The sequence below is a fragment of the Pseudophryne corroboree genome, chromosome 10, assembly GCF_028390025.1.
Source record: "Pseudophryne corroboree isolate aPseCor3 chromosome 10, aPseCor3.hap2, whole genome shotgun sequence".
NCBI lineage: Eukaryota > Metazoa > Chordata > Amphibia > Anura > Myobatrachidae > Pseudophryne > Pseudophryne corroboree.
The window spans coordinates 364,292,993-364,318,986 of NC_086453.1; the positions used below are offsets into that span (position 1 = coordinate 364,292,993).

Genomic DNA, 25,994 nt, shown 5'->3' on the forward strand with positions numbered 1-25,994 from the left:
GGCGACAGCCAGAATGAAAGAGAGTGAACACTGACTGGTGCACTCCTCCACATTCAATGAGGCATCAACCCACTGACAGATTTGATTCACAGGGGTGCCCAATCTGCTGTCGGTGCAACCGGAGCAGGCACATCGAGAGGAACTGCAGTCAAGTTGGATCTTTAAACTCCCCTGCCTCGAGGATGGAGGACAACCCTCGGGGGGACCAGCAAGAATAGAACTGACACCAGAAGGGTGGTGGCAACAGTACATGAGACAGTGTCCAATTATAAACATCTTATTGAATGGCATAGAAATACCAGCTATGATTGATACTAGGTCCCATGTCACCCCTATACAGTTAAAAACTTACCTGAACTATTGGGGAACTGAACCGGTTCACCTTCCACCGCTAACATGGTTACAGTTAATCGCCAGTAATGGAATGGGAATATCTTGCCATGGATACTGGGAAACTGATATTCAAATTGGCAATGTTCAGCTGCCTAAGCAAAGATGTATCATTACTAATATAGATGATGTCAGTGCTACCCCTGTTATAATATGGATGAATGTCCTTCAATATTGTTCCGATGAAGTGATAGGAGCACTGAAAAATGCATTAACCAAGAGGACTATGGAGCAATGAGCATTGTAATGCACAATAAAAATCCTTCAGGTGTACCAGAGATTTGCCAAGAAGGAGGGAGAGATAGGAAAAGCACAGGTAGCAGATTACCGACCTGTGATTTTACAGCCTAATTCCAAAACTATTTTGTGGGGCAAGGCCCATTTTGGACCCCAGGGCACCAGTTACAAAGCTATGCAGGAGCCTAATGAGATTCATTTTCAGGACAACATAGTTGTTGCGAGATCACTAGTACAAGTGGAAGATGGACGAATCCCAAATTCTGAATCCTCATAACCACCATTTTCAGTTATTTCATAATTGTTCAGTTGCTAAACTGTTAAAAAACACTTTTCAAGACATTATTGACCCGAGTTTCAGTTACAAATCAGTGCAGTGTGATGACAAACCCTGATTTGAAGCGTGAAACAGAGGCAATGTAGATGACCATACACATTGGGGATGGAAATACCCTACTTGAACAGAGAGAAGGAGTTCTCCAAGTTGCCCAGGAAAAGTTCAAAGCCTTCAGTAAAGCATCTTCGGATATAGGGAAGGTAACCATCATTCAACACCATATTCCCACGGTAGATGCAGTACTGATTACAGAGAGGCATCGACTCCTTGCAATGGCTCTATACCAACCAGTAAGGCAAATGCTGGAGGACATGAAGGCATCTAGGGTCATCAGGGAGAGCCATAGTCTATGGGCAGCTCCAGTAGTCTTGATAAAATAAGGATGTTCAGTTAAAGTTCTGCGTGGATTTTCGCAAATTATACAACATCACACATAAGGATGCATACCCATTGCTGCAGATAGAGGAGTCACTAGGAGCCTTGAAATCAGCCCAGTATTTCTCTACCCTTGACTTGACTAGTGGCTACTGGCAGATTCAGATGACTCTTGAAGATAGAGAAAAAAATGCCTTTACTACTCCAATGGGGCTATTTGAGTTTGAGCATAGGCCCTTTGGGTTATGCAATGCTCCTGGATCCTTCCAGCAAGTAATGGAGCATTGCCTAGGACAAATAAACTTTGAGCTGGTCTTATTGTACCTTGATGATATTATTATCTTTTCTAAAACCTACCAGGATCACCTTCAACAACTGAGAGAAGTTTTCAAGCCGCTAATAAAGTATGGGCTAAAGATAAAACATTCTAAGTGCTACCTTCTCAAGCCAAAAGTTTCATACCTGGGCCACGTAGTGAGTGCGCATGCAGTCTCTCCTGATACAGAAAAAAGTCGTGCAGGATTGGCCAACTCCTCAGAACATCAAAGATGTCAGAATAATTCTAGGCTTTGTGGGATATTATAGGCATTTTATTGAACACTGTGCTGAAATAGCAGTCCTAATCATTGTACTTCTTCGAAGGGTTTCTAACTCTGGTTATTCCAGGAATATTTCTATTAGAGATGAGCGGGTTCGGTTCTCTGAGAACTGAACCCTACCGGACTTTGCCTTCCGAGTCCAGATCTAAGCCAGGCTCGTGTTTTCCCAGCTGACTCAGAAACCCAAAACGTCCAACCAGTAAGGCAAATGCTGGAGGACATGAAGGCATCTAGGGTCATCAGGGAGAGCCATAGTCTATGGGCAGCTCCAGTAGTCTTGGTAAAATAAGGATGTTCAGTTAAAGTTCTGCGTGGATTTTTGCAAATTATACAACGTCACACATAAGGATGCATACCCATTGCTGCAGATAGAGGAGTCACTAGGAGCCTTGAAATCAGCCCAGTATTTCTCTACCCTTGACTTGACTAGTGGCTACTGGCAGATTCAGATGCCTCTTGAAGATAGAGAAAACACTGCCTTAACTACTCCAATGGGGCTATTTGAGTTTGAGCATAGGACCTGTGGGTTATGCAATGCTCCTGGATCCTTCCAGCAAGTAATGGAGCATTGCCTAGGACAAATAAACTTTGAGATGGTCTTATTGTACCTTGATGATATTATTATCTTTTCTAAAACCTACCAGGATCACCTTCAACAACTGAGAGAAGTTTTCAAGCCGCTAATAAAGTATGGGCTAAAGATAAAACATTCTAAGTGCTACCTTCTCAAGCCAAAAGTTTCATACCTGGGCCACGTAGTGAGTGCGGATGCGGTCTCTCCTGATTCAAAAAAAAGTTGTGCAGGATTGGCCAACTCCTCAGAACATCGAATATGTCAGAAGGATTCTAGGCTTTGTGGGATATTATAGGCATTTTAATGAACACTGTGCTGAAATAGCAGTCCCAATCATTGTACTTCTTCAAAGGGTTCCTAACTCTGGTTATTCCAGGAATATTTCTATAAGAGATGAGCGGGTTCGGTTCTCTTAGAACTGAACCCTACCGGACTTTGCCTTCCGAGTCCGGATCCGAGCCAGGCTCGGGTTTTCCCGGCTGACTCGGAAACCCAAACGAGGCAAAACGTCTTCATCCCGCTGTCGGATTCTCGCAGGATTTGGATTTCATATAAGGAGCCGCGCGTCGCGGCCATTTTCACTCCAGTCTCGGAGAGTGTATTGAGAGAACGTGTCCTCAGTGTTCAGTGTCTGTGTGGGGGCGGGAAAGTGGGGTGGCGAGTCTTGTGCTGTGCTGTGCAGTTCAGTCCAGACCAGTGTAATCAGTGTATTGTGCTGCATCAGTCCAGCCAGTCACAGTGTTGGTGTTCTCTGCTGCCATATATCCAGTGTAGCTGTATAAAGTGGTGCTGTGTTGTGCAGACCAGTGGTAGTGTCCTGTCTCATCAGTCATTCCAGTGACGATAAACGCTGCTGCTATATGTACACTGCTGCAGTATAATATTTATAACAACAACCAATAGTCCCTTGCAGTGTTATTGTGCTGCATCAGACCAGTGGTAGTGTCCTGTCTCATCAGTCATTCCAGTCATTCCTGTGCCGCATATTGTCCCATATAACTCCCAAAATATAATGGAGAGCAAATATTTTGAGGATAAAATAGGGAAAGATAACTTCTTCCTAGTGCTGAAGCTGCTGCCACTAGCCATGACATAGATGATGAAATACCATCAACGTCGTCTGCAAAGGCCGATGCCCAATGGGATAGTAGAGGGCATGTAAAATCCAAAAAGCCAAAATTCAGTAAAACGAACCAAAAAAGAAATTTTAATCGTCTGAGGAGAAACGTAAACTTGTCAAAATGCCATTTATGACACGGAGTGGCAAGGTACGGCTGAGGCCCACGCCTATGTTCATGGCTAGTGGTTCAGCTTCACATGACCATGGAAGCCCTCATCCTTCTGCTAGAAAAATTAAAAGAGTTAAGCCGGAAAGTCCACAGAAAAGAACTGTGCATTCTGAGATCGTATCACAAATCCCCAAGGAGAGTCCAAGTATGTTGGCAGTTACGATGCCTGACCTTCTCAACACTTGATGGGAAGAGGTGGTTCCTTCCTCCATTTGCACGCCCCCTGCAAGTGCTGGAAGGAGCACCCACAGTCCAGTTCCTGATAGTCAAATTGAAGATGTCACTGTTGAAGTACACCAGGATGAGGATATGGGTGTTGCTGGCGCTGAGGAGGAAGTTGACTATGAGGATTCTGATGGTGATGTGGTTTGTTTAAGTCAGGCACTGCGGAAGACACCTGTTTTCCTTGGGATGAAGAAGCCCATTGTGATGCCTGTGCAAACTACCAAAAAAGCCACCTCTTCGGTGTGGAATTATTTCTCCACAAATCCGGACAATAGGTGTCAAGCCGTCTATTGCCTCTGTCAATCTGTAATAAGTAGGGGTAAGTTTGTTAACCACCTAGGAACATCCTCCCTTATACGTCACCTGCTGTGCATTCATCAGAAGTCAGTGTTAAATTGTGAAACTTTGGGTAAGAGTGTAAGCAGTCCACTGACACCTAAATCTCTTCTTCCTTCTGTAACCAAGCTCCTGAGAGCCACACCACCAACTCCCTCAACGTCAACTTGCTCCTCAGTAAGGAACATCCGTAGTCCTGCAGGCCATGTCACTGTCAAGACTGAGGAGTCCTCTCCTAACCGGGATGCCTCCCTAAGATCCTTGAGAAGTACACCTGCTGTTGCTGCCGCTGCTGTTGTTGCTGCTGGGAGTAGATCGTCATCTCATTGGGGAAGTTGGAAGACCACTTGTACTACTTCCAGTAAGCAATTGACTGTCCAACAGTACTTTGTGAGGAAGATGAAATATGACAGCAGTCATCCTTTTGCAAAGCGGATAACTGAGATCTTGACAGCTATGTTGGTGTTAGAGGTGTGTCCGGTATATACCATTAGTTCAGTGGGACTTAGAGAATTGTTTGAGGTACTGTGTCCCCAGTATCAAATCCCATCTAGGTTCCACTTCTCTAGGCAGGTGATACCGAGAATGTACACAGATGTCAGAAAAAGAGTCACCGGTGTCCTACAAAATGTGGTTGTATCCAGTGTATACTTAACCACGGACATGTGGACAAGTGGAACAGGGCAGACTAAGGACTATATGACTGTAACAGCTCACTGGGTAGATGTATGGGCTCCGCAGCAACAACAGCAGCGGCATCAGTAGCAGCATCTCGCAAATGCCAACTTGTTCCAAGGCTATGCATCACTGCTTTCCCTAAGAGGCACACAGCTGACAACCTCTTACGGAAATTGAGGAACATCATCGCAGAATGGCTTACCCCAATTGGACTTTCCTGGGGATATGTGATATCGGACAACGCCACCAATTTTGTGCGTGCATTACATCTAGGCAAATTCCAGCATGTCCCATGTTTTACACATACAATTAATTTGGTGGTGCAGAATTTTTTTTAAAATGACAAGGGTGTGCAGGAGATGCTGTTGGTGGCCTGAAAAAATCGCTGGCCACTTTCGGCATTCTGCCACTGTGTGCCGAAGACTGGAGCTCCATAAAACACTCCTGAACCTGCCTCACCATCAACTGAATCAAGAGGTGGTAAAGAGGTGGAATTCAACACACTATATGCTTCAGAGGATGGAGGAGCAGCAAAAGGCCATTAAAGCCTATATATCTGGCTACGATATAGGCAAAGGAGGGGTAATACACCTGACTCAGGCGCAGTGGAGAATAATTTCTGTCTTGTGCAAAGTTCTCCAACTCTTTGAACTTGCCACGTGAAGTCAGTTCAGACATTGCCAGCTTGAGTCAGGTCATTCCCCTCATCAGGGTTTTACAGAAACAGCTGGGGAAATTGAAGGAGGAGCTAAGACAGAGCGATTCCGCAAAGTATGTGGGACATGTGGATGGAGCCCTTCTTTTGCTTTGCCAGGATTCATGGGTGGTATATCTGTTGAAATCAGAGCACTACATTTTGGCCCCCGTGCTCGATCCTAGGTTTAAAGCAAATGTTGTATCTCTATTTCCAGCACACACAAGTGTGCATAGGTGCAAAGACCTGCTGGTTAGTAAATTGTCAACTCAAGCGGAATGTGACCCGTCAACAGCTCGTCCTTCAATTTCTCCTGCCACTGGGACTGCAAGGAAAAGGATAAGATTTCCTAGCCCACCCACTGGTGGTGATGCAGGGCAGTCAGAAGCGAAAGCTGACATCTGGTCTTGACTGAAGGACCTGCCAATGATTACTTACATGTCTACTGTCACTGCATATGATTCTGTCACCATTGAAAGAATGGTGGAGGATTATATAAGTGACAGCATCCAAGTAGGCATGTCAGACAGTCCATATGTATACTGGCAGTAAAAAAAGGTAATTTGGATGCCCCTGCACAAACTGGCTTTATTTTACCTAAGTTGCCCCCCCTCCAGTGTGTACTCCAAAAGAGTGTTTAGTGCAGCCGGTAACCTTGTCAGCGATCGGCGTAGGAGGCTACTTCCACAAAACGTGGAGAAGATGATGTTCATCAAAATGAATTATAAATTACTCCGGGAAGACCTTTACCAGCAATTGCCTCCAGAAAGTACACAGGGACCTGTGATTGATTCCAGTGGGGACAAATTAATACTCTGTGAGGAGGAGGATGTACACAGTGATAGGGGTGAGGAATCGAATGATGAGGATGAGGTGGACATCTTGCCTCTGTAGAGCCAGTTTGTGCAAGGAGAGATTGATTGCTTCTTTTTTGGTGGGGGCCCAAACAAACCAGTCATTTCAGCCACAGTCGTGTGTCAGACCCTGTCGCTTAAATGTTTGTTAAAGTGTGCATGTCCTGTTTATACAACATATGGGTGGGTGGGAGGGCCCAAGGACAATTCCATCTTGCACCTCTTTTTCTCTTTGCATCATGTGCTGTTTAAGGACTAGTTTTTTTAAGTGCTATCCTGTCTGTAACTGCAGTGCCACTCCTAGATGGGCCAGGTGTTTGTGCCGCACACTTGTGTCGCTTAGCTTAGTCATACAGCCACCTCGGTGCAACTTTTAGGCCTAAAAACAATATTGTGAGGTGTGAGGTGTTCAGAATAGACTGGAAATGATTGTTATTAAGGTTAATAATACTATAGGGGCAAAATTATCCCCAAATTCTGTGATTTTAGCTGTTTTTATGTTTTTTTCAAAAATCATCCAAAACCAAAACCAAAACACAAAATGGTGGTTTTGGCAAGACCAAGCCAAAACCAAAACACAAAAGTGGAATTAGAACTAAAACACAAAACACAAAAAGTACCCGCCGCTCATCTCTAATTTCTATTATGTGTACCCCACATTGCCAGGAGACTTTCACTCAGTTGAAGAAGATACTTACCAAAGTAAGTTGACAGCAGTGGGAGTAGTAAGTGGGAGCAGTGGGAGTAGTGGGAGTAGTAAGCCTAAGGGACAGCTCATCTCTGTACAGCCGAGGCAGACTGTTAGACAAGGCTGGGAGCTCCATATAAGGGCATTGCTGTCTACAGGAGAGGTAGTACAGTAAGCACCACACATCACACCTGCACAGCTTACTGGAGGACAGAGACATTGGGGGTAATTCTGAGTTGATCACAGCAGGAACTTTGTTAGCAGTTGGGCAAAACCAGGGCCCTCATTCCGAGTTGATCGCTAGCTGCTTTCGTTCGCAGCGCGGTGATTAGGTGAAAAAGCGACATTTCTGCGCATGCGTACGGTAGGGTGCATCAAACGCCCCATGAATTTATAAAAGCAGGAAAAATGATTTGTCCCCATGCTACATTTTTTTTAATTGTTAAGGATATATTGCATACCAATTTTGAAGAATCTGAGATGATATTTATGTGGCCCACCATGCCCCTGAAGATTAAAGATTTCTATTAATTTCTATTTTTCTATTTATTTTATTTTATTTCTATTTATTTTTTATAAATTTCTATTTATTTTATCTGAAAAAGAAATAATGATTTGTGATTTGGATGGGAACAGCCACGATAGGCCCATGAGGCTTCATGCTGTTCCCTTTCTTTGTTATGTTCTTAAATTAATGTAAGACACGCATTACTTGTTTTGTATAAGACAATACAGTACAGTACAGTACAATACAACACAATACAATACAATACAGACAATTTTTGGATGTGGAGGTGGACAACCTAAGTCAAATCGTACTTCAAAAAAAATTGCACAATTGTTTCTATGCTAAAAAGGAACATTTTATGAATAGGGACAGCAAGCATTCCGAATGTCGGGGTGTTTAATGCACCCTACCGTACGGGCCGCAGTACGTACGCGTGAATTACTTTCACACAAAACTATGCAGTTTTACACAAGGGCGGGCAAAGCTTTTCTGTCGCTCGGTTGATCGGTGAGTGATTGACAGGAAGTGGGTGTTTCTGGGAGGTAACTGGCCGTTTTCCGGGAGTGTGCTAAAAAACGCAGGCGTACCAGGTAAAAATGCAGGCGGGTCTGGGGAAACGGAGGAGTGGCAGGCCGAACGCAGGGCGTGTTTGTGACGTCAAAGCAGGAACTAAGTTGACTGAGGTGATCGCAAGGTAGGAGTAGGTCTGGAACTGCTCAGAAACTGCATGAAAATTTTTACGAGCAGTTCTGCTAACCTTTTGGTCGCACTTCTGCTAAGCTAAGATACACTCCCAGAGGGTGGCGGCCTAGCATGTACACTGCTGCTAAAAGCAGCTAGCGAGTGATCAACTCGGAATGAGGGCCCATGTGCACTGCAGGGGGGACAGATATAACATGTGCAGAGAGAGTTAGATTTGGGTGTGGTGTGTTCAATCTGCAATTTAAATTGCAGTGTCAAAATAAAGCAGCCAGTATTTACGCTGCACAGAAACAAAATAACCCACCCAAATCTAAGGGGCTACACACGGAGCGATAATCTAAGCAATCTGACTAGATTGCTTAGATTTTCAGCAAGATCGCTCAGTGTGTAGCCCTAACAGCGATAGCGATGCGCAGCCCCACTCATCACTATCGCTGGTGCTAGATTGGCCTGCATGCAGGCCAATCTAGCAGGACGCTCATTTCACCCGCTGGGTGAAATGAGAGCCCGCCCCCCATCTCCCCCCACACGCTCAGCACACATCGCGCTGTGCTGAGCGCCAGGAGAGATGTGTGCTGAGCGGTTCACTCAGCACACATCTCTCCCGCATTGGCCCGTGAGTACTGGCCTTAACTCTCTCTGCACATGTTATATCTGCCTCCCCTGCAGTGCACATGGTTTTGCCCAACTGCCAACAAAGTTCCTGCTGCGATCAACTCAGAATTACCCCCAGTGATCTATCACCTGTTGACTTATAAAGCTATCTTAGTCAGCACTAGTATTGCAGACAAGAGTCTCAGCTAATAATTAGGCTGTAATAAAGTGATGCACTATCTCCAGTTCACAATAACAGCACAGAGACAGTAATGGCAGTCAGATTACAGAAGAATACAAAGATGAACAAATATTGCTGGAGCTAGGAGCATCATCCAATTAATCACAGAACAAGCTGCTCACCACTGGCAGGGCGGGCACACCCTGAACAAGGAACACCAAAAAATAGAAAAGAAGTGGTAGCGCTGGTGGGGTAAAGTATACCAACTTAATTTAAAAAAAGCAGTTATGTACAATACCTTTAAAATTGAATAACATGAAAATACAAGCAAATACACAATAATTATTAAAAATATGCAACAAAGTAGAATGTATTGGTGACACAAGTGTGTGAACAGGGGTGTGGTATGGAAAGTTGACCACACTTAGGTTGAAAGTGTCAAGGTTGACCCCTATTTGTCGACAGTAAATAGGTCAACAGGGATTCTAGCTCGTCAGGATTTTTAGGTCGACATGGTCTATTCTAGGTCGACAGGATAAAAGGTTGACATGGGTTTGTTTGTTTTTTAAAATGGCATAGTCTTCTCTGTGCAGTGACTGGTGACCCCAATGAGTGCACCGTGTCCTCTTGCATGGCTCGCTTCCCTTGCCATGCTCTGAGCAAGGTGCCTCGATCTGCTACCGCTGCACTCGGCACAGGTTACAATTCCCAATCATAGTCCATGTGGATCATTAAGTATGAAAAGGATCAAAAAAAGAAAAAAAAAATGGAAAACCCATGTCGAACTTTTGATCTCTCAACCTAGAACATGTCGACCTAGAGACCCTGTCGACCTAGTTACTGTTGACTAATAGTGGTCGACCTAGACATTGTTGACCTAAGTGTGGTCGACCTAGAGACCAGATACCGGTGAACTGATCCACTTCCAAAGTGTTAGACTGGACACATTATTATGCTACTGTAGCTGCAACATATACAATGAAGCCAGGAAGTGTGTAGTGTCTGATATAACAGCAGCATTTGAAGATATGAACACTAGCAGTATTACCGGCTATAGTGATCCGTGATTACTGATCGGGACTGCAGCCTGTGATGAAGTCTTACCCACTAGGTAATTTGCGATCCTTGAGCCATGCAGTGTGTGCTGCTGCGCCCTGCTGTATGGTCCATTGTAAGAGAAGCAGAGGGGGTCAGACAATGTTTGCATACCGTGCACCCACGGCAAATGTTCAGACCCATCTCATGAGGGGTGGTATTCATGTGACCGGTGGTCTGCTGACCGACAGTCACATGACCTCCTCCACCATCCCGCCGGCTCAGTATCCCGATGGTCGGCATGCCGACCAACAGGGACTATTTCAACTTGTGGGTGTCCACGACACCCATAGAGTGGGAATAGAACCCGTGGCGACCATAGGTCGCCACCGAGCCCGCAGCGTGGCGACCGCAGCGAGCCTGCAAGGGGCTTTCTGCACTCGCCCCTCCCCGCCGGGATCCCGGCGTCGGTAAGCTGACCGGCGGTCAGGAGACCGCCGGTCAGCCATACTACACCCCTCATGAGCAGATGATGGCGTAGTAGCGGTTGGAACCCATTAGGGTGTATGGCAGGTGTTACCTCCATGGGAGATTTACGCTGTAGATGACAGTTCACTTTGAAATAGGGCCCACACTGTGCTTGTGTGTCATCCAAAAGAGCCGATCCTCAATGCGTTTCTCGGTCTATGTCGCTAAACGTTTCCTCAGGAGGGTTAGTGAAGAAGATTACAGAAGAAGTAATTAACAGACTACAGGCTATAATAGATATATTGTATGCAAATTCCCAAACTATTTCCTCAGCAGCCAGCACTAACAGATGTGATTCGCATCTGTCATTTACCCTCAGCTTCTTCTTCCATCTGCTTATTTACCTAAAGAGTCAGTCAGGATTATAAAGTTGCTGATAATAGGCACTGAACTCTTAATAAACCATTCATCTTCAAATACTCCTGTGAGGAGCAGCACTTACCGGTGTTAGTCAAGAGACTGCTACTTTACTGTTCCCTTTTCTACTCTCTCAGTGAACAGGCAGAGATAGAGCAGGGTTATATTGATACATCTGCAATTATTGCTAGAATGTATTAACCCCTTCTATCACTGTGGATTTATACAAGTAAATAGAGATTGGGGAAGCCTAGTTAGTGTTGCTTAACCCTCTGGAGCCTTGTTAACCGGGAACTGTTTCAGAGGAAAACAAGACTCATTTAATAGAGACATGACCTCCAAAGGATTCATCACATGTGCACCAACAAGGGAGAAGGTATACCCCGATGGACTGTGATATTGGTGTTGTACTGTGAGCTTGATAAATTATCATATAGTCAGCTAAGTCAGTGTTAATTGTTGTGGTGACAAAAGCAAGCATTGTATGATAAATATGGTTGAGGGTATGATATTGTGTTAATCTAAAAGATACTGCACCAACCCTTTATGCCTGAGATATTCTAGCGGAACCTGGTAAAAGAAGACACAGTGACAAAGAGTTCCGGAACAATAAAACTCATTTATTGTTGTTAGGTGTGCAAACTTTACTGCATTGGGGGTAATTCAGACCTGATCGCTGCTGTGCATTTTCTTACAGGCTGTGATCAGGTCTGAACAGGAAAGCAGGGGATAATTGGTTCATTTTCCCCCCAGGCTGAGAGTTGCCAGCCAGCCCCTGGATGCAGCATTCTGCATTAGTGGGAACCAGTATATGATGAAATTATATAATCTTCACAGAGCTTTTCCCTATTTTGTATTTAGTAACATCATAAATACTTTCCGGGTGGTGCCCCAAATAAAGTGTCTAAAGCATGTGGCAGGAAAGAAAGTATTCTCAAGTGTCCTCTGGCTCTGAGGCATAAGATGAACCCAGAAGTGCCTCTTCTTGTGCAGCAAATCTCTGTTACAGCCTCGTAGCCTTAAGAGCCACCACAGATTCCACTGTGCCTGTATAATGAGTCCTCCCATGGCCTGAGTCAGTAGTGAATCACATAGATGGGTCTCAGGCATACCTTGTGGCTTCAAAGTACTGGGAAAGCATTCCACTTCCAGCCTAGATCAACATCTTCTGACCTCACCATAGGAACCTTCTTCATCCTGAAACATGCCAACGCTCAGTCTTGTCAGTACAGTAGACTATATAGAAATCTCTCATGTACTGTTATCATATATACAATTTATTGAGGCACACTGTTTGTTATGATCTACTGTAAACCTCCTATAATTTCCTGTTTTCTACTTTGAGCAGTTACAGATGTAGCCACACTCATTGTGCCTGCACCTAGTCATGGTTGCCATTAAGTTGCTGCATATGCGTGTATATATTCCCGCATGTGATGCATACGCATAGCATGTACTTAATCATGTGTGTGAATAGGCGTAGCCAGGCATGGCTAGTCATTGCTGTGATGTGTATGCATGTATGTACACATTGCGGCAGTGATGAGCCTGGCTATATCTGTAAATCTCCTAATCCAGTGGTTCCCAAACTTCTTTGAATCACGCCATCCTACAGTACCAAAAATCCTTTCACTGCACCCATAGGCTAAAAGTTTCTTTATAGAATTATTAATAAAGAAATATTAAATGAAGTAAATTGTCTCTTTATGTTATCCTTAGGTACAACTGTGTGGTGAGGGGCAAAATCTCCTTCTGTTTGTCCACATATATTATGATTAGCAGCCACCAGCAGTGGTTTTTGCCTATTACATTGACCATAAATCATTTGAATTAGTCAAGGACCATAAATCTAAGGCTCCGCTGCAAGTTCCTTGAGGCACACCAGGGAGCCACAGTTTGAGAACCACTGTCATAATTGTAGAAACATCTCAGAGGATGAAATGTTCCTGACTTTAGTCTAGTTCTAATGTTTCTGATAATATAAACATGTGTAATGCCTGCCCAATGCTAATGCCAGATTGCCAGCAAGGGGGCGCAATGTAGCCCCTTGAGCTCACCATGTAGTAGGCTCGGTTGCTCACTGCGCTCGCCACAGGGTCTGTTCCCTCTCTATGGGTGTCGTGGACACCCACAAGTGGGAATAGTCCCTGGTAGAATGCCGGCTGTCTGGCTGTTCAGCGCTTGGGATTCCGACGTCGATAGAGTGACCGGCGTTCTCTCATGACCACATCCCAATATCAGCTATATTATTACACAAGTCTAATGAAGTTCTCTAGGGTATAATACTGATAGCTGTAATATGAATATATAGACTGCAATAATTAAAAACAGCTGACTAGTATATACTCACTCAATAAAGTTGTTATGAAATAAAGTGAGCTTATAGACTAGAATACTATATATGATTATATAGCAGCTACGTTAACTGACTATAGATATTCCCAATAAAAGCCACCCATATAGCCTATAATGACAGGGTCAGTTCTAGACCTTGTGGTTCCCAGGGCAAAAGTTTCCTCTGGTGACTGGCACCCCCCCCCCCCCCAATAGGCAAAAGAGGGTTAGAGTGTGTCAAAAATATGGGTGTGGCTTAATGGGGAAGGGGCGTGGTCACAGTTATGCCCCCTGTAGCTGTGCCTTCAGTAGTTGTGCCCATAGTACTGGGCCCCTGCAGCTATGCCCTCTGTAGATGTGCCCCCAGTTCTGTGCTCCCATTACTGTGCCCCCTGTAGATTTGCCCTCAGTAGTTGTGCCCCCAGTACAGTGCTCCCAGTACTGTGCCCTCAGTAGTTATGCCCCCAATACTGTGCCCCCTGTAGCTGTGCCCTCAGTAGTTGTGCTCCTAATACTGTGCCCCCTGTAGCATGCCCTCAGTAGTTGTGCCCCCAATACTGTGCCCCCTGTAGCTGTGCCGCATACCAAAATAAATAATTAAATACTCCCCATCCCCGCTCCTGCTTCCCGACCACTGCTGTCTTCCGTCTCTGGCCACCAGCGCTGCTCCTCTGATCTATGGGAGAGACGGAACCCTCAGGACAGCGACGCCCTGGGCAAAAATCCTGCTCGCCCGTGGCAATATCCACTACTGTATAATGATATCAGACATTGAGAGATACATTATGTGATAATAGAACACTTCAGATATAGTTTGTATATGAATATACATGATTTGTGAAAGATAATAGCCGCTGTGCTCTCATAGAATTGATTTAAAACCCCAAAAATATTCAACAGTTAATATTGGATCATTTTATATTATACACACTTTTTCTCTTCTTTTTCACTATCCTTTATTTTATATGTCACTGTTTTAGCAATGAAATAATGACATATTTTAATGCATACCAATAAAGTGATAAACCTTTAATAGAAATTGTTTGAGTCCCGGTGCACCCTGGTAAACTACTTACTCTCTTCTTCTTTTACATCTCTCATGTATTTACCTTGGTTCTGATTTATGCTTTCAACTATAACCAAATCTAATTTCTTTAAAAATTATTCAGAGAGTTATCCTTTATGTCAAAAGGTATTGTCATCATTGGCTGAATCCCACCATGGCTAGTAATGTGGAAACATCTAAGGCAGAGGTTCCTAAATGTGGTCCTCAAGGCAACCCAATGGTCCAGGTTTTAAATGTATCCATACTTGGCCACATGTGACTTAATTAGCACCTCAGTCAATTTGATTTAAACATTTGTGCTGAACCATCAATATACCTAAATTCTGGAATGTTGGGTGCCTTGAGGACCACGTTTGGGAACCTCTGATCTAGGGTAAATAATTTGTAAGCAACTCAACTCAGATGGTAAATAATAAAATAACTAGCCAAACATTTCACACCCTATCCTATAAGGCATATTCTCAAAACAATTTCATGTAAATAAATGTAATAACTCACTTTCTGGTAAGATCTAATATAGCGTCAGTTGTCTTGTCAGATCATCCTTCTTTCTCCATGATAAGACTCCCCTTACTTGGTGACTTGATAGCTCTATAGTTTTGACAGCTCTTTTGCAACCAATAGTTCTTGCACAACCATATACTGTACATAATGCACAGTGGAGAGTAAATAAGGAATATAAAATGGAAGCTGCTCAAGCAATTTAGTAATACTTTTCAGGTGCATGAAAAGAGGTGTTATTCTAAACAAGAAAAAGAAAAAGTTTGTCCCAGCACACCAAGGGGTATCAGCAAATCCAGAGATTATAAATATATGGTTAATCCACTAGACCTCGGCAAGGCTTCTCTGTAGTATTCAATTCTTATTGCTGATACTTTTTACTTTTCTTTTTCTTGATTAGAGAGTAAAATAGGCAGTACAATGGCCCTCATTCCGAGGTGATTGCTCGCTAGCTGTTTTTAGCAGCCGTGCAAACACATAGTCGCCGCCCGCGGGTGAGTGTATTTTCACTTTGTGCGATCGCCTGTGCAGCCGAGCTCTGCACAAACATTTTGTGCAGTTTCAGAGTAGGCCTAGACTTACTAAGCCCTTGCGATCACTTCAGTCTTTTTGGTGCCAGAATTGACGTCACACACCCGCCATCCAAACGCCTGGATACACCTGCATTTTCCCTACCACTCCCAGAAAATGGTAATTTGACACCCATAAACGCCCTCTTTCTGTCAATTTTCTTGCGATTTGCTGTGCGTATGGATTCTTCATTAAATCCATCGCTCAGCAACGATCCGCATTGTACCTGTACGACGTGCGTGCACATTGCGGTGCATATGCATGCGCAGTAGAGACCTGACCGCAGTGCAGCAAAAATTGGCAGCGTGCGAACAACTTGAAATTACTCCCAATATACCCTCCTCTTTGTCACGGTTCTTGGATGGAAATATGGACTTTCCTGTATTAGGAGTTGGCTTAACCCAGTGCAGAGGAACGGTGACTAATGTGCTGGTGGTGTTTGCCAGGGACCCAGGCAAGGAAGTGTTGACTACACTGAGCCCAGCACGCAGGTTGCAGTCCTCTGCCTGGGTTCCTAGTACAGGAGCAGGTATACACTGGAAAATGGAGATAACACATTGCCAGACTGAAACCGGCCTCTCAGGATACTGGACTGGGACCGGAATGGGCAAAACCCAGGCTGGAACCAGATTAGCTTGATGCTGGGTATTGCTGGGTATAGTGGTGTAATGGATCAAGTAAATCTAAACTAGGATCAGAATTGCTGAGAAAGTGTAAGTGCTGCGAGGTTGAACTGAACTGGGAACTGAGTAACAGACAGGAAATGGAATAGCTTGTATTAATGTGCAGGGAAATACTGGAATAATCAGATACAGAGAAATATGAACACAGTACTGAGCTAATAAAGTCCTCCAGTGTGATCTTACTGTAACTGGGACATGTACACAAGTTAGATTACTTGCTTACAGAAGGGCAGGAGATAAAGAAGTGTCCACTCACATCTAGCCTCCCTGCATGTTAAACAGCCCTTCTAGTCACACCATGCCATGGCATGACTCGTAGCACAAACAGCTTATGCTGAGTAAAATGATATGCAGCATGCCTATATTCTGTGTGCGACTGCGGCTGTATCTGCACATGAAATGCTACATTACAGTGTTTCCCTAGTAAAAACTGTAACATACCATTTTGTGTGCAGATACAGCCGCAGACACACACATATCATTCTAATCAGCAGTGTCTGAGTATGAATCCTATTCACATCGTGATACATATAAGATGCATTTCAGCAAAAAGAGACGCCCGATGAAAACAGAATTGCACGGGACTTGTCAGATGACTCACACCAGGGATCTCCCACTACATGGCATATTGAGGCCAGATGTTTCAGGACATATCTGTAGTTGCAGTACATGGAATCAGCAGACAGAATTATGCTGGAGATGATTACAGCAGGCTGAGAATTAAGCTCACAAATATAATCACATGAGACTTGTTCATTAAGTGTCCCTGGTGACTTGCAGGACATAGAGAGTTCATCAGTGGTCCTAACTGCTCCCTAGTTATATTGGTCCTTGTTAATGGTCCTTAATGCTCCCTAGTGTTGTTATTCTAAGGTAGCAATATACTGGGAAACTGTTGCTTTAATATCTTTTGCAAATAAGTAGCATTTTTGTTGCACTAGAATATCCAAATAAATGAATTACCTCACTGCACCCACAGGCTTTTACTGGTATCAATGTTCCGCTTAGTCAGTGCTGGCTTCCGGCGTCCCGGCTAAGTTCAGACGCATAATACTGATTACCGTGGCGTGGCCACTGTAATAGTTACCCCTGCACATTTGTAGTGATCCTTCCACTGCGATCAAGCCCCCATTCCTCTTCTCCCGGTGGTGAGGATATCATCGCCCCGGGCAGGTAACAGTGCTGGTAAGCATTTAGTTTAGTTTGGTTAGCTGCCGGATGTTTGTCGCTGCCAGTGCAGACCACAGTGGCGGGGTAGTTTCATTCACTTACAGCAGCGTATCTCCCTGTTCTGGTGATGCAGTAGAGGTAAGCCAGTGAGTGATAGCGTCAACGCGTTTCATCCCACAATGCACTGGGACTTTCTCAAGACTGCAGACTCCTTGGTCCTTATCTTCCACTAACCCAAAAGTGACACAAATGCTCTAAGATCCACATATACTACTTATATTGTATGAGGATAAGCAATAAAGAAATCTGATGCTCTGATCATCTTCAGTCTTATTCTCTGCTTTTATAATTGATTGTAGCTGTGTCTTAAGCAGAGAATAAAGCAGGTAGGAGCTGAATGTTCCGGATAGAGGTATCCAATGGCCACCTGTTTCCCACCACTACCATATAAAATGCTCCTGAAAGATTAAAGGGGTGTCTGATTGAAAGTGTAGAATAATGCTCAATCTCAACCACTTTCGAGGAACCCTTCTAAAAAACAGACAATGCCTATTTCTCATGTGGTGGCATGGCTAGTCCTAGATCCCAGTGACCATTATTGTGTTTGTATATTTCAGTGACCAGTGTCAGGACAAAGACATGACATTGAAGACGGCACTAACAAAGATCATGAAATGTGACACTGACAATGAGAATCTCACAGACCCGGAGGTGCTCCCACCAGCAGACTGTGTCATCAGTACAGGAATGTTGGATTTCATCAGCAAAGACCAAGATGATTATATAAATAATTTCAGAAAATTTGTGAAGCTACTAAAACCTGAAGGACACCTGATATTGTTTGGAGCTTTAAATACAACTTATATGATGGTTGGGCAGGACAAGATACATGTGTTCAGATATGATGAGAAATTTGCAAGAAAAGTTCTCACTGATGAAGGGTTTGTTATTGACCACTGTGCAGTCCACAAAAAAACAGCAGAGAGTGACCTTGTTGACTATGAGGCATTTATATTTCTTACAGCTCATAGAGAGTAATAAGGGCCTGATTCTGAGTCACATGCTGTGTCGGGTGCAGTTACACTTTTTCTTTATACTGCACATGTGTCTAAGGGGGTCATTCCGAGTTGATTGCTAGCTGCTGTTATTCACTGCGCAGCGATCAGTGTAAGAAATGGCTAATCTTTGCATGCATAGGCACTGCAATGCACTCGCGCGTCGTCTGGGTACAAAGTCCATTGTGGTTTTGCACTGGCTCTAGCAACGATTCCAATCGCACAGACGGCCGCAAGGTGATTGACAGAAAGAGGACGTTTCTGGGTGTCATCTGACCGTTTTCAGGGAGTGCTTAGAAAAATGCAGGCGTGTCGGGGAAAATGCAGGCATGGCTGGGCGTTCTCTGGGTGGGTGGGTGACGTCAAAAGCTGTCCCTCTGTCGTTAGAATCATTGCACAGGATAAGTAACTACAGGGCTGGTCTTGTTTTGCACAAAAAGATTTTGCAGGTGCTCTGCTGCACAGGCGTTCGCACTTCTGCAAAGCAAAAATACACTCCTTGGTGGGCGGCGACAATGCGTTTGCACGGCTGCTAAAAACTGCCAGCGAGCGATCAACTCGGAATGACCCCTTAAATCCATACATCCTGATTTTGTTTGTACACAGTTGAAGTAGCTTTGACACACGCACGTAGAAGTGTATTGAAAATGTATTAGGTGTTCCCAGGTGTGGTTTCAGAGAAGAGGGGTCCCATATACAGGTTCCGTATGGGCCACCTCCTCTCCGGTGGTGCAGTAGACTCTGGCTTCGTGCCACAGTTTGTGATGCATGCGCAGGTCTCTGAGAACTTGGCACCTGCACCTTGTTCCCAGGGAAAATCTCTACTGCACAAATCACAAGGATAATGGCCACAGAGGACACTTTCCCTGTGATTTTTGCAGCTCTGCAGCCAGTGCAGGGACAGTGGAGTGATAAGTGTAATTATATGGGTGCAGGGTGTGCGGGGTGTGGGTTTGAAATCAGGGGGCGTGGATAACAATCACACCATTCCTGTGGAGCCATGTCATGTTTTGGCCAAGTTCATATCCCCTTTTTGGGCGCAGGAGTCCCTACTTCAATATGGAGAATGTTGGGTGGTATGTATTTATTATTATTATTATTATTAGCCTTTATTTATATGGCGCCACAAGGGTTCCGCAGCGCCCAATTACAGAGTACATATGCACATAATCAAAACAGGAAAACAGTGACTTACAGTTGAAAACAATTTAGGACAAGTACAGGGTAACTAATCATAACTACACCAGTAAATGACAGAGATAAGTTCCAGGTGGCCAAAAAACTGCGTGATTTGGGCAGTTGAGAATTATTAAAGTAAGAAAAGGGTGAGCACATGAGGGAAGAGGGCCCTACTTGTGAGAGCTTACATTCTAAGGGTGTATGTGAGAGTCACGGAAGTGATGCAGGTTCAGATGTGTCCACTTGCACCTTTTCCATATATACCACAGCTAAACTTTTTCTGCATGCAGCTAGTGGATGGATTTAAAAAAATGTTGTTTCCCATAATAGAATATGTATAAAGTAGCATAATAAAGCATGGCTAAATCTCTGACTCTATGGCATGCCAAACCGTGCCATACATGGCAGGATATAGGAATGGTGTATGAGGACACATCTGTATGTCGGTGAAGTGGCTTTGTATAGAGACATTTAGACACTCACATTGGAGGTCACACTCAGATAGAAACTGTGCACCTAGCATGGGGATGGGGTAAGTGTCTATGGTGAGACTGACGGTGACATGTAAAGATGTACTGAGCGGTGTTACAGTGTCTACAGATGCTGGAGGTCAGCGTCTCAGTCCTGGCACAGTCAGACGCAGCTTGTACACCAGGGGAAGGGCTATTACCTGCATTATCATATAGTCACAGACACAACTACACCAACAGAAGCGGCCGCAGAGTGTGACTCAGATCAGCCCCTACTGTAAGTCTGAGATACAAATAGACATAAATACACCAGATCTTCCAGACAATGTGCAAATGATAAACCTAATAATAAATAATCACATATATTACTGTACATTTATATTGATCTGATGTTAAAACCTGATCAACAGATAAAGTAATTGTCATTTCTTGCAGGTTACTGTTGAATAAAGAGCCTGAGATTCATGTGTGATCTGTGAGTGGTTCTGTCACCCACCAGGGATCATTGTTGTCATCCGCTCAGCAGACTCGTAGTTACTAGGGATGTGCACCGGCAATTTTTCGGGTTTTGTGTTTTGGTTTCGGGTTCGGTTCCGCGGCGTGTTTTGGGTTCGAACGCGTTTTGGCACAACCTCACCGAATTTTTTTTGTCGGATTCGGGTGTTTTGGATTCAGGTGTTTTTTTCAAAAAACCCTAAAAAACAGCTTAAATCATTGAATTTGGGGGTCATTTTGATCCCATAGTATTATTAACCTCAATAACCATAATTTCCACTCATTTTCAGTCTATTCTGAACACCTCACACCTCACAATATTATTTTTAGTCCTAAAATTTGCACCGAGGTCGCTGGATGGCTAAGCTAAGCGACCCTAGTGGCCGACACAAACACCTGGCCTATCTAGGAGTGGCACTGCAGTGTCAGGCAGGATGGCCCTTCCAAAAAACACTCCCCAAACAGCACATGACGCAAAGAAGAAAAAAAAGAGGCGCAATGAGGTAGCTGTGTGAGTAAGCTAAGCGACCCTAGTGGCCGACACAAACACCTGGCCCATCTAGGAGTGGCACTGCAGTGTCAGGCAGGATGGCCCTTCCAAAAAACACTCCCCAAACAGCACATGACGCAAAGAAGAAAAAAAAGAGGCGCAATGAGGTAGCTGTGTGAGTAAGATAAGCGACCCTAGTGGCCGACACAAACACCTGGCCCATCTAGGAGTGGCACTGCAGTGTCAGGCAGGATGGCCCTTCCAAAAAACACTCCCCAAACAGCACATGACGCAAAGAAGAAAAAAAAGAGGCGCAATGAGGTAGCTGTGTGAGTAAGCTAAGCGACCCTAGTGGCCGACACAAACACCTGGCCCATCTAGGAGTGGCACTGCAGTGTCAGGCAGGATGGCCCTTCCAAAAAATACTCCCCAAACAGCACATGACGCAAAGAAGAAAAAAAAGAGGCGCAATGAGGTAGCTGTGTGAGTAAGCTAAGCGACCCTAGTGGCCGACACAAACACCTGGCCCATCTAGGAGTGGCACTGCAGTGTCAGGCAGGATGGCCCTTCCAAAAAACACTCCCCAAACAGCACATGACGCAAAGAAGAAAAAAAAGAGGCGCAATGAGGTAGCTGTGTGAGTAAGCTAAGCGACCCTAGTGGCCGACACAAACACCTGGCCCATCTAGGAGTGGCACTGCAGTGTCAGGCAGGATGGCCCTTCCAAAAAATACTCCCCAAACAGCACATGACGCAAAGAAGAAAAAAAAGAGGCGCAATGAGGTAGCTGTGTGAGTAAGCTAAGCGACCCTAGTGGCCGACACAAACACCTGGCCCATCTATGAGTGGCACTGCAGTGTCACGCAGGATGGCCCTTCCAAAAAACCCTCCCCAAACAGCACATGACGCAAAATGAACGAAAAAAGAGGTACAAGATGGAATTGTCCTTGGGCCCTCCCACCCACCCTTATGTTGTATAAACAGGACATGCACACTTTAACGAACCCATCATTTCAGCGACAGGGTCTGCCACACGACTGTGACTGAAATGACTGGTTGGTTTGGGCCCCCACCAAAAAAGAAGCAATCAATCTCTCCTTGCACAAACTGGCTCTACAGAGGCAAGATGTCCACCTCATCATCATCGTCCGATTCATCACCCCTTTCACTGTGTACATCCCCCTCCTCACAGATTAATAATTCGTCCCCACTGGAATCCACCATCCCAGATCCCCGTGTACTTTCTGGAGGCAATTGCTGCTGGTGAATGTCTCCATGGAGGAGGAATTGATTATAATTCATTTTAATGAACATCATCTTCTCCACATTTTCTGGAAGTAACCTCGTACGCCGATTGCTGACAAGGTGAGCGGCGGCACTAAACACTCTTTCGGAGTACACACTGGAGGGAGGGCAACTTAGGTAGAATAAAACCAGTTTGTGGAAGGGCCTCCAAATTGCCTCTTTTCCCTGCCAGTATACGTACGGACTGTCTGACGTGCCTACTTGGATGCGGTCACTCATATAATCCTCCACCATTCTTTCAATGGTGAGAGAATCATATGCAGTGACAGTAGACGACATGTCAGTAATCGTTGGCAGGTCCTTCAGTCCGGACCAGATGTCAGCATCAGCAGTCGCTCCAGACTGCCCTGCATCACCGCCAGCGGGTGGGCTCGGAATTCGTAGCCTTTTCCTCGCACCCCCAGTTGCGGGAGAATGTGAAGGAGGAGCTGTTGACAGGTCGCGTTCCGCTTGACTTGACAATTTTCTCACCAGCAGTTCTTTGAACCCCTGCAGACTTGTGTCTGCCGGAAAGAGAGATCCAACGTAGGTTTTAAATCTAGGATCGAGCACGGTGGCCAAAATGTTGTGCTCTGATTTCAACAGATTGACCACACGTGAATCCTGGTTAAGCGAATTAAGGGCTCCATCCACAAGTCCCACATGCCTAGCGGAATCGCTCTGTTTTAGCTCCTCCTTCAATGCCTCCAGCTTCTTCTGCAAAAGCCTGATGAGGGGAATGACCTGACTCAGGCTGGCAGTGTCTGAACTGACTTCACGTGTGGCAAGTTCAAAGGGCAGCAGAACCTTGCACAACGTTGAAATCATTCTCCACTGCGCTTGAGTCAGGTGCATTCCCCCTCCTTTGCCTATATCGTGGGCAGATGTATAGGCTTGAATGGCCTTTTGCTGCTCCTCCATCCTCTGAAGCATATAGAGGGTTGAATTCCACCTCGTTACCACCTCTTGCTTCAGATGATGGCAGGGCAGGTTCAGGTTTTTTTGGTGGTGCTCCAGTCTTCTGTACGCGGTGCCTGCACGCCGAAAGTGGCCCACAATTCTTCTGGCCACCGACAGCATCTCTTGCATGCCCCTGTCATTTTTTAAATAATTCTGCACCACCAAATTCAAGGTATGTGCAAAACATGGGACGTGCTGGAATTTGCCCAGATGTAATGCACGCATAATATTGCTGGCGTTGTCCGATGCCACAAATCCCCAGGAGAGTCAAATTGGGGTAAGCCATTCTGCGATGATCTTCCTCAGTTGACGTAAGAGGTTTTCAGCTGTGTGCGTATTCTGGAAAGCGGTGATACAAAGCGTAGCCTGCCTAGGAACGAGTTGTTGTTTGCGAGATGCTGCTACTAGTGCTGCCGCTGCTGTTCTTGCAGCGGGAGGCAAAACATCTACCCAGTGGGCTGTCACAGTCATGTAGTCCTGAGTCTGCCCTGCTCCACTTGTCCACATGTCCGTGGTTAAGTCGACATTGGGTACAACTGCATTTTTTAGGACACTGGTGAGTCTTTTTCTGACGTCCGTGTACATTCTCGGTATCGCCTGCCTAGATAAGTGGAACCTAGATGGTATTTGGTAACGGGGGCACAATACCTCAATAAATTGTCTAGTACCCTGTGAACTAACGGCGAATACCGGACGCACGTCTAACACCAACATAGTTGTCAAGGCCTCAGTTATCCGCTTTGCAACAGGATGACTGCTGTGATATTTCATCTTCCTCGCAAAGGACTGTTGGACAGTCAATTGCTTACTGGAAGTAGTACAAGTGGTCTTCCGACTTCCCCTCTGGGATGACGGTCGACTCCCAGCAGCAACAACAGCAGGGCCAGCAGCAATAGGCGTTACACTCAAGGATGCATCGGAGGAATCCCAGACAGGAGAGGACTCGTCAGACTTGCCAGTGACATGGCCTGCAGGACTATTGGCTTTCCTGGGTAAGGAGGAAATTGACACTGAGGGAGTTGGTGGTATGGTTTGCGCGAGCTTGTTTACAAGAGGAAGGGATTTACTGGTCAGTGGACAGCTTCCGCTGTCGCCCAAAGTTTTTGAACTTGTCACTGACTTATTATGAATGCGCTGCAGGTGACGTATAAAGGAGGATGTTCCGAGGTGGTTAACATCCTTACCCCTACTTATTACAGCTTGACAAAGGCAACACACGGCTTGACACCTGTTGTCCGCATTTCTGTTGAAATACTTCCACACTGAAGAGCTGATTTTTTTGGTATTTTCACCAGGCATGTCAATGGCCATATTCCTCCCACGGACAACAGGTGTCTCCCCGGGTGCCTGACTTAAACAAACCACCTCACCATCAGAATCCTCCTTGTCAATTTCCTCCCCAGCGCCAGCAACACCCATATCCTCATCCTGGTGTACTTCAACACTGACATCTTCAATTTCACTATCAGGAACTGGACTGCGGGTGCTCCTTTCAACACTTGCAGGGGGCGTGCAAATGGTGGAAGGCGCAAGCTCTTCCCGTCCAGTGTTGGGAAGGTCAGGCATCGCAACCGACACAATTGGACTCTCCTTTGGGATTTGTGATTTCGAAGAACGCACAGTTCTTTGCTGTGCTTTTGCCGCAAGTCTTTTCTTTTTTCTAGCGAGAGGATGAGTGCTTCCATCCTCATGTGAAGCTGAACCACTAGCCATGAACATAGGCCAGGGCCTCAGCCGTTCCTTGCCACTCCGTGTCATAAATGGCATATTGGCAAGTTTACGCTTCTCCTCAGACGCTTTTAATTTTGATTTTTGGGTCATTTTTTTACTGATCTTTTGTGTTTTGGATTTTACATGCTCTGTACTATGACATTGGGCATCGGCCTTGGCAGACGACGTTGATGGCATTTCATCGTCTCGGCCATGACTAGTGGCAGCAGTTTCAGCACGAGGTGGAAGTGGATCTTGATCTTTCCCTTTTTTTTTAACCTCCACATTTTTGTTCTCCATATTTTGCGCACAACTAGAAGCCACCACAGGTATACAATGTAGATGGATGGATAGTATACTATTATTACTTATACTTATGGACGACGAGTGACGACACAGAGGTAGGTACAGCCATGGCCTACCGTACTGCTGCTTAGTGCTTATATATATAATATACTGTATAACGGACCTGGTGGACACTGTCAGCAGACTGCTAAACAAACTAGTATGAAGAAAGAAAAAAAAAACACCACAGGTATACAATGTAGATGAATGGATAGTATAGTATTACTTATACTTATGGACGACGAGTGCACTGACGACACAGAGGTAGGTACAGCCGTGGCCTACCGTACTGCTGCTTAGTGCTTATATATAATATACTGTATAACGGACCTGGTGGACACTGTCACCAGACTGCTAAACAAACTAGCATGAAGAAAGAAAAAAAAACACCACAGGTATACAATGTAGATGGATGGATAGTATAGTATTACTTATACTTATGGACGACGAGTGCACTGACGACACAGAGGTAGGTACAGCCGTGGCCTACCGTACTGCTGC

The 25,994-nt window shown here is 45.0% G+C and overlaps 1 protein-coding gene across 1 annotated transcript in view; it reads left to right on the top strand.

Annotated features, from left to right (window-relative positions):
• Window positions 1–18,543, top strand: part of LOC134965673 (nicotinamide N-methyltransferase-like) — a 35,017-nt gene extending 16,474 nt beyond the window's left edge. Inside the window, exon 3 of the mRNA XM_063941997.1 lies at window positions 18,123–18,543. Coding sequence (XP_063798067.1) covers window positions 18,123–18,543 — 421 coding nt within the window. The remainder of the gene's footprint in view (window positions 1–18,122) is intronic.
• The last annotated feature ends 7,451 nt before the right edge of the window (window positions 18,544–25,994 follow it).